Source organism: Tenrec ecaudatus, chromosome 2 (assembly GCF_050624435.1).
Source record: "Tenrec ecaudatus isolate mTenEca1 chromosome 2, mTenEca1.hap1, whole genome shotgun sequence".
NCBI classification, from domain to species: Eukaryota; Metazoa; Chordata; class Mammalia; order Afrosoricida; family Tenrecidae; genus Tenrec; species Tenrec ecaudatus.
This window is the reverse complement of record NC_134531.1, coordinates 56556-70304: the sequence shown is the minus strand read 5'-3', so window position 1 is coordinate 70304 and position 13749 is coordinate 56556. Positions and strand designations below refer to the sequence as shown.

Sequence of the window (13749 nt, the reverse complement as noted above, 5' to 3'; positions counted from 1 at the left end):
GTTAATCCATTCTTTTAACATAAGCCTCACCTTTCCTGGTAAAGGCTCCCGCAGGACTTAGCTCTTTTATCGTTCAGCCATATGCTAGTCATTGGACGTTTTTTGGCTTTTTTTTTTTGCTTTGTTTCCGTTTTTTTATTTTTCCTCTCGCCAACATGCGTAAAAAGGGAAGCCAATTACAAGTGCAAATAATGTGGTATTCTTTTGTAACTCCAGTCTTGAAATGTTCTGTAGTGTTAAATAAACTTTTGAAAGAAAAAAAAATGTAATGATCAGGAAGCAAATGTTACTACAAATCACTTGTTTATTGTTAGAATGGCCTGTAGCACTTCAACTGTGTTGTAATTAAGAACACTGCTTTTTATCCTTTGCTCTCAGAAATTCTTCGATGATCTCATCAGAATTAAGCTGCCGCAAAATATCTATTTCCATACATAATAAGGAAAAGGAATCGAGGCTTTCTGGAATCATCGCTGTTGGCTGAGGGCTCTTGAGTCGCTTTAGGGATGAAAATGAACGTTCCACTGTGCAGTTTGTGATCATTAACGTTAGGAACATGCGTAAAGCGATTTCAACATTTGGAAATACACATTGTATCTTATCACCGACAATGGAATCATACAAGGCTACATGAGTGAAATTCATCCTGCTCGAGTCGGTAAACTTAGTCCTCATGTAAGAATGAAATTGCCGCACTTCTCCATAAAGGTTTGTATTCAAGTCGTTGGGGTAAGCCTGCACTAATTTCCTGGCTGCCGCCATGCATTCTTCATCAGGGAGATCCATGTTGTTTAAGAAAGAAAATCTATCCGAAAGAACTTCATACGTATCTGCCCTTCTTTTCATGCAAGAGTCGAGTGCGTCAATGACGGTGTTGTATGTGACTGTGTGAAACTGATCTCTGGCACTCAAGGCTTCCTCTGGGGCGCCTGCATCTTTCCCTCCTTCCCTACTAAGGCGTCTGCGGTGGCGAACTGCTTGATAATCGGTATCGGGCAGGATTTGTGTTGCTGTGTTTTCAAATCGCTCAAAATCTTGTCTTAAGCTCTGTGAATACCCTGTTAACGACTGGTAGAGATGTGTGCATGTCTTCAAGTTTACCTCTGAATCTTGGAGAGCTTGGCTCAGCCAGTGAAAATGCTGCAGAATATTGTTCCACAAAACCAACATGAACACACACTCGAGCCTCTGCATCTTATTGGCAAGGTTTTCAGCTTCTCTTCTGGTATTTCCTTTTTGTGCTGGGTCCTCTACAATATCTTCCAAGGCCTCTAGAATCTGCGTGTACGATTCCAGGATGGCACTCGTTGCGACCACATGCACATCCCCGTGTGTGTGGGAAAGACATTTTAATACTCGATCACTGCCTACATATTTCTTGAGGACTGCCCACCGTTGTGGAGAAGTGGTGAAAAATGTGGAGAGTAACTGAACCGTGGAAAAAAAGTCTACTGCTTCTGGACAGCAATCTACTGCGCTACGTGCTATAAGATTAAGTGAATGCGCAGCACAGGGTATGGAAATGGCATACTTATTGTGCTCTAAGAGTTTCTGCTGCACACCTCTGTAGCACTCTGACATACTGGCAGCATCATCGTAGGTCAGGCCTCTGCACTTAGCAAAATCAACTTTACACACTTCACGTAGATCACGAAGTACTTCATTTGCAACTTCTTCACCAGTATGACTTTTCAGGCTAGTAAACATGATGAATCGCTCCACGGGCTTTCCATCTGTTGGAGACACATATCGTACAACAACACTCAGCCGATCTGAAGTGGCAAGATCAGGAGTGGAATCTACAAGCAAAGTGAAATACCCCGCTAGACTTATTTCCCTGGAAATAGCTGACCGAACTTTATCAATCATTAAGTAGATGAGTTCTTCACACGTCGTGTCCGACACACACAATGGGTTGCCCTTTCCTGGGCCACCATATTTTGAGATGTGACCTGCTAAAAATGGATCAAACTGAGCAACAAGTTCAAGTAAGCCCCAAAACTTTCCATTTCGTGGGGATCCAAACACTTCCTCCTCTCGCCCGTGGAAAGGTAGTCCAAGGTCGGCAATTGTTGTGATGACAGCCACGACACGTTGCAGAACGGCCTTCTGATATTGACGCTCCTCACAGACTTTTGTTGCCAGTTCCCGACCTGGGCCCAAAGCCTGCCTTCGGTGCAGATACGACAACATGCACTCTCTGTGAGCTGAGCTGTTCTCATGCTTGTCGATCATGTTGGAGTTGCGCCAGTCGCTGAATCCATCCGTAGCAAACTGAGAATTAAATGATTTAGGGCTGAAGAGTTTGCAAACAAAACAATACACAGAGCCAACTGATGGAGAGTACAGCAGCCACTCCCTCTTGTAACTTTCTCCATTTGCTTTACACCCCAGAAATATATTCTGGCTACAGAACCTGGTTTGTTTACCATCCAGAAATTTTCGACATGAGTTTTCAAATGGTCCACTGTGGTGCTGACAATCGCTCGGCCCTCTGACAATCCAGTAATTCACATCATTAGAAGAAAAATGATTCCACAAAGCAGGATCTGTACTTCTGTTCTGGACAAGGTCTGCAGACGAAACCATTTCAGATCCTACACCAATGTCACTTTCTATGCCATTACTGGCTCTTTTACGACAACTAGGAGTCGCTGCTCGGGACGGCACAGATTCCCTTCCACCTGTATTGCTGTTAGTCACCTCGGCGCTGGCAGTCCCAGCACGACGAGAAGCAGCCACTGAACTCGAGCGCTCAAGGAAAGAAGTCTCTTCACTATCCAGACATGGTACAAAGGAAGTTAACTTTGGAGTCGTCTCCAGGGAGTCATAGACCCTTTGCTTTGGCCCTTCGGTGAGCTTGCGTTTCAGCGCTCCACTTAGCTGTTGCCGTTTCATCTCACCTGGGTATAAATCACATCACCTTTTAGATGTGGTTCTACCGTGGCCAATAAAATTTGAATGACTGACTGAAAAATAAATAAAATGTATAAAACAAGGTAAGCTTATGAAATAAAACAGAATTTGAATTTGGACATCCACACACAACTTTAAAGTTGGCTGTGCCCCAGGGAGGAGGCTATATGTAGAGCATTGTAATCGGTTCCCCCTATCCAACCCACCCTCCCGGTATCGCCACTCTCACCACGGTCCTGAGGGATCATCCACCCTGGATTCCCTGTTTCCAGTTCCTATCTTTACCAGTGTACATCCTCTGGTCTAGCAAGATTTGTAAGGTACAATTGGGATCATGATGGTGGGGGGGGGGCGCGGGGGAGGAAGCATTTAGGAACTAGAGGAAAGTTGTATGTTTCACAGAAAAGTGGGTGAAGGGAGATGTCGGACAGTACAAGATATGACAAAATAAAAATTTATAAATTAACAAGGGTTCATGGTGGGGAGGGGTAATGAGGACCAGATGCCAGGGGCTTAAGTGGAGAACAAATGTTTTGAGAATGATGAGGGCAATGAATGTACAAATGTGCTTTACACAATTGTATGTATGGATTGTATGAGCCCCCAATAAAATGATTAAAAAAACAAAACAGAACTTTAAAGTTGGCAATCAATACATTGGCAACAAATCAAACAAACAAACATACATGTTTGGCACATGGAATGTCTGAGACAGTCAAAAGCAGTACTTACAGGGCAGTTGCAAATGGGCTCATCCCTTTGCGTGGATGTGTGTTGGCCAGGCCTCCACAAGTGCTTTTTTTTATCTTGAGACTCACACTTATCAGCACCTGTCCTTTGATGCTGCGTCTTCACAGTTTCCTGGATGACTGCTGATACAGGACAGGGGTAAGAGCAATCACAAAGAGCGTCAAGCAACAACAGGGGTCACTTAGAGAATTGAATGAATGTGAAGTCAGACCCAGTCCCAGGGGAAAAGGAAAACACAATGGTCACTGCACACAGAATGTGTAAAAAAGGTACCAGTGTCACTTAGTGCCCTGTCAATTAGTCCCCTTCTACTGTTTGCCTGTGGGTCTTTGCTTTTTCCTTAAGCATGTGCTTACCTGGCTTCATGGGAGATCTGTCCCTGGCCACAGCCCAAGGAAGACACCCTTGATCCATCTGTCCCCACACCTAGGTCTCCTTCCCCAGCCAACTGTTCCAGAGCTCTTTGCCTGAGGAGATGCCCCATACTCTGGAGTCACACCACCTCCGGGAAGCAGGTTCCTTGTTGCTCTGTAATGTGGACAGTGACTCCACAAGAGCCCAGTGTATGCAGTAGGGCACCTGCCTGCCTCTCACCGGAGTCCCTGGAAGGTGCATCAGGCACTTCATGGTGCCAAGAGCCTCCTGCGTGTAAGAGCTGCTCTTTCTCAACCGCCAACATGCAAACCTATGCCTGACCGCCCAGGATGCTGTCCCAGCAGCACAGCTGAGCTCTTGGCTGGTACATGAAAGGGTGACTGTTTGAAGCCACCCAGTGGCTCTACAGAAGGCCTGGCGACCTGCTCCCACAAAGGTGACCATCTAGGACACCCCTCCATTTAGGACACCCCTCGAGGTATGTCCCCTGTATCCTACAGGGTCCTCAATGGTCAGAATAACCTCAGTAGCATCAAGGACAGAAGCATACTGCTTGGAGTGGCAGCCGCTACTTAAATAAAATGTTTACCTCCAGTCGCACCAGTCACCCGTGACCAGGGCTACTGGACTGGACAGTGTAGAACAGAACACATTCAGAGAGCAGTCTGTACGGATGGCGCCCATTAACATCACCAGTGGAAACTGCTATCAAACTGATCATGAGTCACAGTGATCCTGTACACCAGGACAGGACCTGGCTCCTGCCCCTCAGGTGCTGGTTTCTCGGGAACAGACCACCAGCCCTTCTTCCCTGGAGCCTCGGGGTGACCTCAATCCCACCAGCTTTGCAGTTCACAGCCTGGCACTGTGAGCACACCCAGGGACTCCTGCGTGTCATGCCCTGCAGGTCTCCTCTGACTCTGCGGCACACTTCCTCTTGCTCCCCCGTCGGTCGGCTAGACCTCCCTACCTCTCCTGGCCAGCAATGAGGAGGTGCACAGCAGGCAACCCTTGACAAAACCAGCATCTGTCTCCTCAACACCAATTGCTGCTTGCTGGCCCCAACCACCAAACTAGCTGCCGAATCATTTCCGAATCCCAGCATTCCCCCAACACAGAGGAGAATTCTCAACCAATTGTGACTGCCACCTTTCACCCCCCCACATAGCGTGGCTGTTGCTTGTGAACTGCCACCCTCTTGGTTGGCAGCCAAGCACTTCACCAGGACTGCTGACCTTGCAGCACTACCAGGGCTCATTAGGGGAGACACGTTCAGGTCCATTTCACTGAAGCCATTGTCCCTCTGCACCTGGCTCCCATGGAACTGCAAAACAAAACAAAACGCTTGTTTCTGTTCTGGTAACACAGACCTGTTTATAACATAGCTCTCTGAAACTGTCTCTAGACAACTGGTGCCATGTTCACGGGGGCCACGGTAGAAATTAAGAGAGCTTTGGACGGGAAGGGAAGGGGCATATTATAATGAGGGTAAGATGGGTCAACAAGAACATTATATTAGCCCTTAAAGGCTTGAAGATAAACAAGCGGCCATCTAGCTGAGAAACATCAAAGCCCACATGGAAGAAGCACACCAGCCTGTCTGACCATGAGGTGCAGAAAGAACCAGTTACCAGACATCAAAAAACTAAAAATCATATCAGTGGGTGCCCACCTTCCTGATACGATCACTGAAGACAAACATGTGCATACGCAAATGTGAAGAAAGCTGATTGTGCCCAGCTATCAAAAGACATAGCATCTGGGGTCTTAAATGCTGGAAGATAAACAAGCAGCCATCTAGCTCAGAAGCAACAAAGCCCACATGGAAGAAGCACACCAACCTGTGTGACGACGAGCTATCAAAGGGATCAGGTATCAAACATCAAAGAACAAAAAAATCATATCATTTTAAATGTGGGTGAGTGCAGGGTAGAGACTCAAAGCCCATTGGTAGCCAATGGGACACCCCCTTACTGAAGGGTTGTGGGGAGGAGACGAGCCAGTTAGGACGCAAGGTAGCAACGATAAAGCATATAATGTTCCTCTGGTTCTTAAATGCTTCCTTCCCCCACCCCTCACTATCATGATCCCAATTCTACCTTACAAATCTGGCTAGACCAGAGGATGTACACTGGTACAGAGAGCAACTGGAAATACGGGGATTCCAAGACAGATGACTCCTTCAGGACCAGTGGTGAGAGTGGCGATGCCTGGAGGATGGAAGGAATGTGGGGTAGAAAGGGGGAACTGATTATAAGAATCTACGTATGGCCTCCTCCCTGGGGGATGGACAGCAGAGAAGAGGGCTTGTTACACAAGCCAGACAGTGTAACATATGACAAAATAATAATAATAATTTATGAATTATGAAAGGTTCATGAGGGAGGGGGTTGTGGGGAGGGAGGTAGGGAGGAAATGAGTAGTCAATATTAAGGACTCAAGTAGAAGGCAAATGTTTGGAGAATCATGATGGCAACAAATGTACATATGTGCTTGACACAATGGATGTACGTATGGATTGCGCTAAGAATTGTACGAGCCCCCAGTGATTTTTAAAAAACAACATTATAATAAACAAATAAGAACTTAAAGATAGCCTGGACAATTAAATCAGCTGATGAGATGCAATCAATTAATATGGCCTTTCATGTCATACTTCCTTAAGTGATGTATTATAATTCTGGACTCTGTATATACAGCTATCATCACAGGGAGCCATGGTGGCATAGTGGTCAGGCGTTGGCCTGCAGACCATAAGGTCAAAGGTTCAAAACTACTGGCTGCTCTGCAGGAGAATGATGAGACTTTCCATTCTCATTAAGAGTTAGTCTCAGAAACCCACAGGGGCAGTAATGTCCCATCCTATGGGGTCACTATGAATCAGAATTGGCTTGAAGGCAGACCTGTTTCAAGGGTTGTTATGTTTTCCTTTCTCTGTTACAAGATTCGGATAGGCTGTATCTTGAGACCCTCCTTTATGGAGGGTGTAACTCAAGCCATCTTTTTTTTTCTCTCTGGGACTATAGTCGGTTGAAAGACAAAAACCGCACCTCCATCAAAGCCATCCCTCTGAGTAAAAGAGCCATCTCTGACAGAGTGCGAGCCCAGGACCACCTTAAGGCGAGAGCACACTCGAGATCTCTGTGGGAAGAGTCAGAGGTCGAGGCTAGAGGCACCAGAGACACAGAGATGGCACAGTGCCGATCGAGGCTATAGGTACCTTCTCCTCATCTGAGCCGGAGACTACGGCACTATGAGACAGAGCAACAGGTGGGCTGGCTCCACGGTCCACCGAGGCATAAGGCTAAGGACCATTGGGCTGGAGGCCGGAGGAAGAGACACATGGCTGCGGCTAAAGAGTTCCGCTGTGGACCCATGACCACATCCTTACTTTTGACTGACCCTTCCTGTAAAGTCCCCTAATACTCACTCCCACTGCCATTAAGTCGATGCTGGTACAGCGGCCCTCTAGGACAGGGTAGACCTGGTCCTCGGAGTTTTCCAAGACGGTCACTCTTTACAGGAACAGAATGCCTTGTCTCTCTCCTGCAGGGTGTCTGGTGCTTTCCAACTGCTCACCTTACAGCTAGCAGCCCAATGCGTGACCATTCAATGATGCCACCAGGGCTCCTCAGTCCCCAGAACTCCCCATCACAGTGACCTCTATACGGCCACTGCCACAAATGATCTGGGTTCAGTCCAGGAGCAGAGTGTGGGTGAGGTTAGGAGTGGGGGGGTGTCAGAGTAGGGAAAGGAGCATGGAGTGTAGAGGCACGCCACAGGGAAGCCAGAGGAGGGCAGATGTGGCCACATATGCCATGTCTAGCAGTTGGCATAAATGATGCCCCTAGCGGCTGACTAAGCTGTGTGTGAAAGTATGTAGCCTATCGGGTGAGCTATCCAGTCCTGTCCCCACTTCAGAATTTTAAAAGTGTGGGTTCTTTTCCCTGGAACCCGTTGTCGGGTGCCACTGAGTGGGTTTTCCACTCATCATGACCCCGGATCAGGACAGAACTGCCCACACAGCTTTGGGGGGCGTGGTCCTGACAGTAGTAGACTGCCCTGTCTGCCATTGGATCTCCTGAGGATGCTCTGGGTGGGCTTGAACCACCACCTTCAAGGTTGATAGCCATAGGCTTAGCCTTCTAAGTCACACCTGAAACCTAAACACCAACAAATGCCTTAACATTTTATCTTCCACAGCACCTGTACACGTTACCATATTCAGTTCTTACCTGTGCAGGGTAAGACATGTCACTAAACCCGGAGCCCACCTCCCAGGATGAAACCTACCCATTCTGCATGTAAGCCAAGGCTCAGGAGAGAGAGCTCTTGACCAACATCTTCAAGCCCACAAACAGAAGATTTGAGAGTTGGACCCAAACCCATGCTCTGGGCTTCCATAGCTACAAAGACAAAGTGGTTTATATGGGTCCGTCCCCAGTATGACTACTGATGCCATCTCTGAGATGCCAGGGGCATTGGACCTGCAGTTGCCAACAAGCCTGGGTGGGAGACCGGGACTCGGGGGAACAAAACTTACCCAGATGGGGGTGGCTGGACAGCAGCTCAGTTACCTATAACACAGAAACGGTTGTATTGAGGTAGGGGGTGAGGGGTGGGGGGCAAAAAATGGCCCAGAATCCAGGAGATCAACCTTCCCCAGAGCCAGGGCCCCTCACATCTCCAGGTGTCAAAGGTCCAGGGAGGGGTGGGGCGCTGTGTCCTCAGGGGCTCAGTGCTGGACATCATGAGGGCCTTGGGACTCTACAGACAGGTCACAAGGCCTCTCACCTTCAGGGGCAGAGGCATGGTTGGCAGAGCTGAGTTGTCCAGAAGGACACGAATGACCACAGCTTTCCCTCACAGGTCCACCAATATGCCGCACCTCCACCCGAGCAGAGTCCAGGGGGACCAGCCTCACAGGATGAGACTCCAAAAGCAATACACCAAGAGGAGTCTTGTGCTGCATTGCCGAATCCTGCATAGGTGCTGCATGGACATGACATGCCAGGAACCCTAAAGTAAGATGAAATCCTTCAAAGAACCCCACCAGAAAGAAGAAGGAAGTGGAGCCTACTGCAGGTGAACAGAAACCTAAAGTGTAAGCAATGTGACAGAAGGCAGAGGTGACTCCAACTAGGTTTGAACAGATCAGCTGTGGAAAACATTTGGGGGAAGTCCTTAGAATACTAAGTACGTGTCTGATAACATCATTTAAAAATCTTGTCAAAGGATCGTTAAGGGGGACAATCACAAACAGTTAAGAGGGTTGTATCATTTTAGAGACACAAATGTTAAGTATTTGGGTGAAATATGAAATTCACTTAAAACACTAAGCATAAATGAAGCAGGTATGACAAAAGACTTGTGGAAGTGACTCAGTACCTTGAGACCATCTTCACAACTGTTGTTCCTGTCTCTGAGTCCATTCGCTGCAGGCACAATCCACCTCACTGTGGGCCTTCCTTCTTTCTGCTAACCCTCTACTTTTCTAAGCATGATGTCCTTCCCTACTGACCGGTCCCTCCCCGCTAACATGTTCAAAATAAGGGTGGTAAAACCTCTAAGAAGCCTAAATGTTGGCGGTTACCACATACCCAGTGCCACCTGGCAATGGACTTTTGAAAGGTCACGGCCTTGAAAACATTGTTATCCAAAACACACAACACACACACAGAGTTAGAAAACAAAGAATACAAACCCAGATCACGATTAACAGATTGCTATGCAGGTTTATCAGACAACTAGGCAGTGAGTTCAGTGCTTGGACCAGTCAAGATTTTCAAGTGCTATGAGACATGCTCGATTAATGTGGCCTCCTCACCATAATCTCCCATGTGGTGTATGATAGATTCTGGGCAATGCCAGTGGCTGTAATCCCATTTTGGAGAGAGTTCTCTGTTCCAGGATTCAGGTAAGAATAAGTCACCACCTCACTAGTTCCTTAAAGTTAACTGAAGTTACCACCCTCGGTTTCCTGGTGGTTACGGTCTACAATGGGCTCAAGCATAGCATCTATTCTGAGGAGGGGGCAGGACCACGCAGGGTTTCCTTCTGTTGTGCACAGGGTCATTGTGGGTTGGAGCTGACTCAATAGCACCTAACAACAACAACATGATCTACTCAGGGACAAAAACCACACCTCCATCGAAGCCATTCCTCCATGTGATATGAGCCATGGATGGATGGATGGATGGATGGATGGATGGATGGATGGATGGATGGATAGATGGACAGAGAGAAGAAGAAGAAATCCTGGGGCCACCAGAATAAGAGCCACCCCTGCAGCATGTTTGAGATCTCTGTCTGAAGTGGGGAAGGCTGAGACCAGCTGCTACTACCCAGAGACCATAGGACAGAGCAGAGGAGTCAGGCTGAGCAGAGGCCAAGGCAAGGAGACGTGAAGACAGAATGGAGGGGCTGAGGTGAGACTGTGAATACCAGGAAGAGTGGCAGGTGGGCTTCCTGGCCTACAGAAACAGGAACCAAGGTAACTATGCATGTGGCTGAGAGGCTGAGGTCCAGGGAGAGACTTGCTACCTAAGAGGTGCCACTGTGGACCAATGGCTGTATCCTTGCTGTTGACTGATCCTCATTGGGAGCAAGCTGTTAGCTCTCCATAACCATAAATTTTATCTGTGAGTACTGTGTGGGAAATGCAATGAATTCTGGAACCCAGCAGAAGAGGGTGTAGGAGGAGTTACTGGTGGGGTCAGAAAATGGGTAAAGGAAGTCGGAAGGTGGAGGCATGTGCTGGCAACAGGTAAGCAGGAGGTGGTTAGAGGTAGCCCGCATACTTATATGGTGCTGCCTGCTCAGCACCAGTCGCGAGGTTCAAATGATCGGGAGAAAGATGAGGCTACACCTGCTCCTGTGGGGATGTACAGCCTCAGAACCGCTCTGCAGGGTGGCCGACTGACCCAAGGCAGTGGGGTTTGGCCCTGGGCTGTTTACTGGCAAGGGAGGCAGCTGAAGCCCACCAGGCGCTGGCGCTCCAAGGGAAAGGGGGAGGCGGTTTGCTCCCTAAAAGGTTTCGCCTGCAGACCCGCCAATGAGTCGGAATCGCCTTCAGGGCAGCAAGTTGGGTTCTGGCTTGCTCACTCGTCCGCTTCAAGGTGCAGGGGAGGGCAGTACTGAGTCGGTGAGCTCGGTGCCAGGGCCCACGGCACGGGCAGCACCTGCTTTCTCTCGCTCGCTCGCTCTCCCTATCTCGAGGCCGACCTGGCCCTTTCCTCCGAGGGAGCACCGCCGCAGTGCACGCGCGGCGCCGGGGTGGCCGCCAGGGCGCCAGACATGCCCATAGCCGGGTCTCGCTTCCTCCCAGCAGGACCTGGGCTCGCCCCGCCCCTCGGCGCCGCCCCGGCTCCCCGCCCCCCGGGGGGCAACGAAGCTGGGGTGCAAATCCGTCCGGCTCCCACCCAGCTCGCAGCACGCCGCCCTCGGGCCCTGCCCGTGCCCTGCCTGCTGGAGCAGGGGAGAGCGCGCCAGGCGCCGGCGTCCCCCGGGAGGCCGGTGCACTCAGGGCGGCCGCTGTCACCCCGGAAGGCGGCCCGAGGCCAGGCGGGCGGGCGGGCGGGCGCCAGCGGAGCCGCGCCACGGGCGGCCTCACCCCCGCCCGCCGGAGCCCGCTTCCTGGCAGACAGGACCCCGTCCGTCTCCGCCGCGAGGTCGCGGGCACGCCTACCCTACAACCTGCACCCCGAACCCTGAGAAACTTACCGAACCCCTACTTTGACCCAGGGAGGTGGCCGCGCGCCCCACCCGCTTCACGCGCGCCCCGCCCCCGCGCGGCTCGCGCGCCCCGCCGGAGGCGTCCGGAGCCAGCGCCGCTTCCGAAGGGCGGGCCCGCGGCGGGCAGCGGGGAGCTACGCCCGCCCCACCTGGCTCCTGCCCCACCGCGCGGGGACACGCTGTGTCTCGGAGCGGAGGAGAACGCCCCTGAGGGGCCGCGCGTCCCCTCAGCCGCGACAGGCAGCGCCGCGGACAGCCCGGCGGAGAGTGGCCGCCAGGAGGAAGGACCCCGGGGCCACCCACTGCCCTGGTCTGGTGCAGGTGTCTAAAGAGGACGGGGGTCGCCCCGCCTCCTGTTCCAAACCTTGCAGGAGCCTCCTCTTCTTGAGGCTATCATTTTGTAATGATCTGCACAGTCGGAAACCTTGTCATAAGTCAATAAAATCCAAGGAAACGTCTTGAACTTGGAGAAAGTTGGCTAGTGGACCAATAGTTAAATTCATGATCGCAATGATCATGACCTACGTACAACCGCCACCCGCCAGGGGGACGAACAACAAAAAACGTGGGCGAAGGGAGAGAGCGGATGATGTAAGATATGAAAATAATAATAATTTATAACGTATCAGGGGTCCATGAGAGTGGGACGGTCAGGGTGGGAGCGAAAGAAGATGAGCTAATACCAAGGGCTCAAGCAGAAAAAAAAAGGTTTTGAAAAGGATGATGGTGGCATATGCTTGATACAATTGATGTATGAATTGTTTTGAGTTGTAAGAGCACCCAACAACGTAATTTATTAATTACCAAAAAATCGAAGACCCCAAAAAGGACCAATCTTAACTGATCAGAGAGAGACTAGCAGAACCTCCAAGAATATGGTCCTGTGAAAACTTTGTAACTTGAAACTGAAGCCACTCTTCCCACGAAACAGGCAGGCGGGTGAAACAATGTGAAGAATTCCCTCCCCAGAACATTCTACTCCAAGACACCAGGTGGGCAGCGTTTGCCTCAACCAGCGAAGAGAAGAGAACCACAGAACCCAGGGAGGAAATGAGAGTGCTGATACGTTGTGTATTGCAACAAATGTCATGGAGCAATGTGCTGTATGGGGAAAACTAATCTGCTATGTAAACTTTCAACCAAAGCACAATAAAATGTAAAAGAAAGGGAAAAAAACTATTCTCGGCACAGTGGGCTAACATGGTCGGAATATAACACATATTTGCAGAGTGAGAGGATGAGCTTCACAGCCCCTCCCACTCAGAACAAATCTGTTCCTGCAGAGACATTGCCCCCAAATGTGCCCTTGTTCCATGCCTCCAGCCGGGACCATGAGGACAAGTTGGTTTATAGCATCCAAGTGTTGAAAGTCTTCCTTTTATGATCTTACTGGCGCAACAGCATATTCTACCTGCAACCACCAGATCAACATGCCTCCTCATATTGGCTTAGGCTTAAATGCCAGAACCAGATCATCTTGAATATTAATTTCATACTCAAATGAAGCTCTGGTAATCATTGACTAGTGGGAGCAGCCGTTGTGAGCAGTTAGGCATTAAATATTTATCAAACACAAGATTAAGAAATGGTTTAGTCCAAAAATCCTGTTGTAAGGGATTTAATTTAAAAATTCTCTAATTATCAAAATAAAAGGAAATGATTTAGTCATTACCTGACCCTCACTGCCTGACAAGTTGTGCTGTCCTGCCAACTGCAAATTGGGGTGACCGCGCCAAGCCTCAGGCTGCCCGGCCACCTTGGGGGCCACGAACCGAGAGAAGAAACTGCCTGCAGAAGGACACAGGGAGCAGACGGAGTCACTTAGGCACACGTCTGCTGGGCCACATTGATACCTGCAGCACGTCTCAAGTTCATGAACAAGCAGGCCAAGGGACCATCTAACCCAGAGCTAGCCTTAAGGTATCTGAGCCTAGAGGGGGCACCCAGTGAAGATAGGGGCAGGTGTTGGTGGTT

General features: G+C 49.7%; 1 protein-coding gene and 1 non-coding gene across 8 annotated transcripts in view; both read right to left on the bottom strand.

Moving 5' to 3' along the window:
• LOC142438810 (zinc finger MYM-type protein 1-like) overlaps positions 1-11827 on the bottom strand; it is a 64948-nt gene extending 53121 nt beyond the window's left edge. The window contains exons 1-5 of one of the 7 annotated variants that reach the window (XM_075540809.1): positions 11764-11820; positions 8585-8618; positions 5277-5365; positions 3649-3788; positions 145-2969 (exon numbers count right to left, since the gene is read on the bottom strand). In XM_075540809.1, coding sequence (XP_075396924.1) covers positions 346-2898 — 2553 coding nt within the window. In that variant the 5' untranslated portion in view covers positions 2899-2969; positions 3649-3788; positions 5277-5365; positions 8585-8618; positions 11764-11820 and the 3' untranslated portion in view covers positions 145-345. Of the gene's footprint in view, positions 1-144; positions 2970-3648; positions 3789-5276; positions 5366-8584; positions 8619-11763 lie in introns of those variants that run through there. The other 6 variants (XM_075540807.1, XM_075540810.1, XR_012782813.1 and 3 more) reach the window with 6 other exon arrangements.
• Positions 8713-8801, bottom strand: LOC142441673 (small nucleolar RNA SNORD88). The gene has a single exon (XR_012783030.1). It is a non-coding gene; the product is annotated as a small nucleolar RNA SNORD88 (small nucleolar RNA).
• Positions 11828-13749: the final 1922 nt, after the last annotated feature.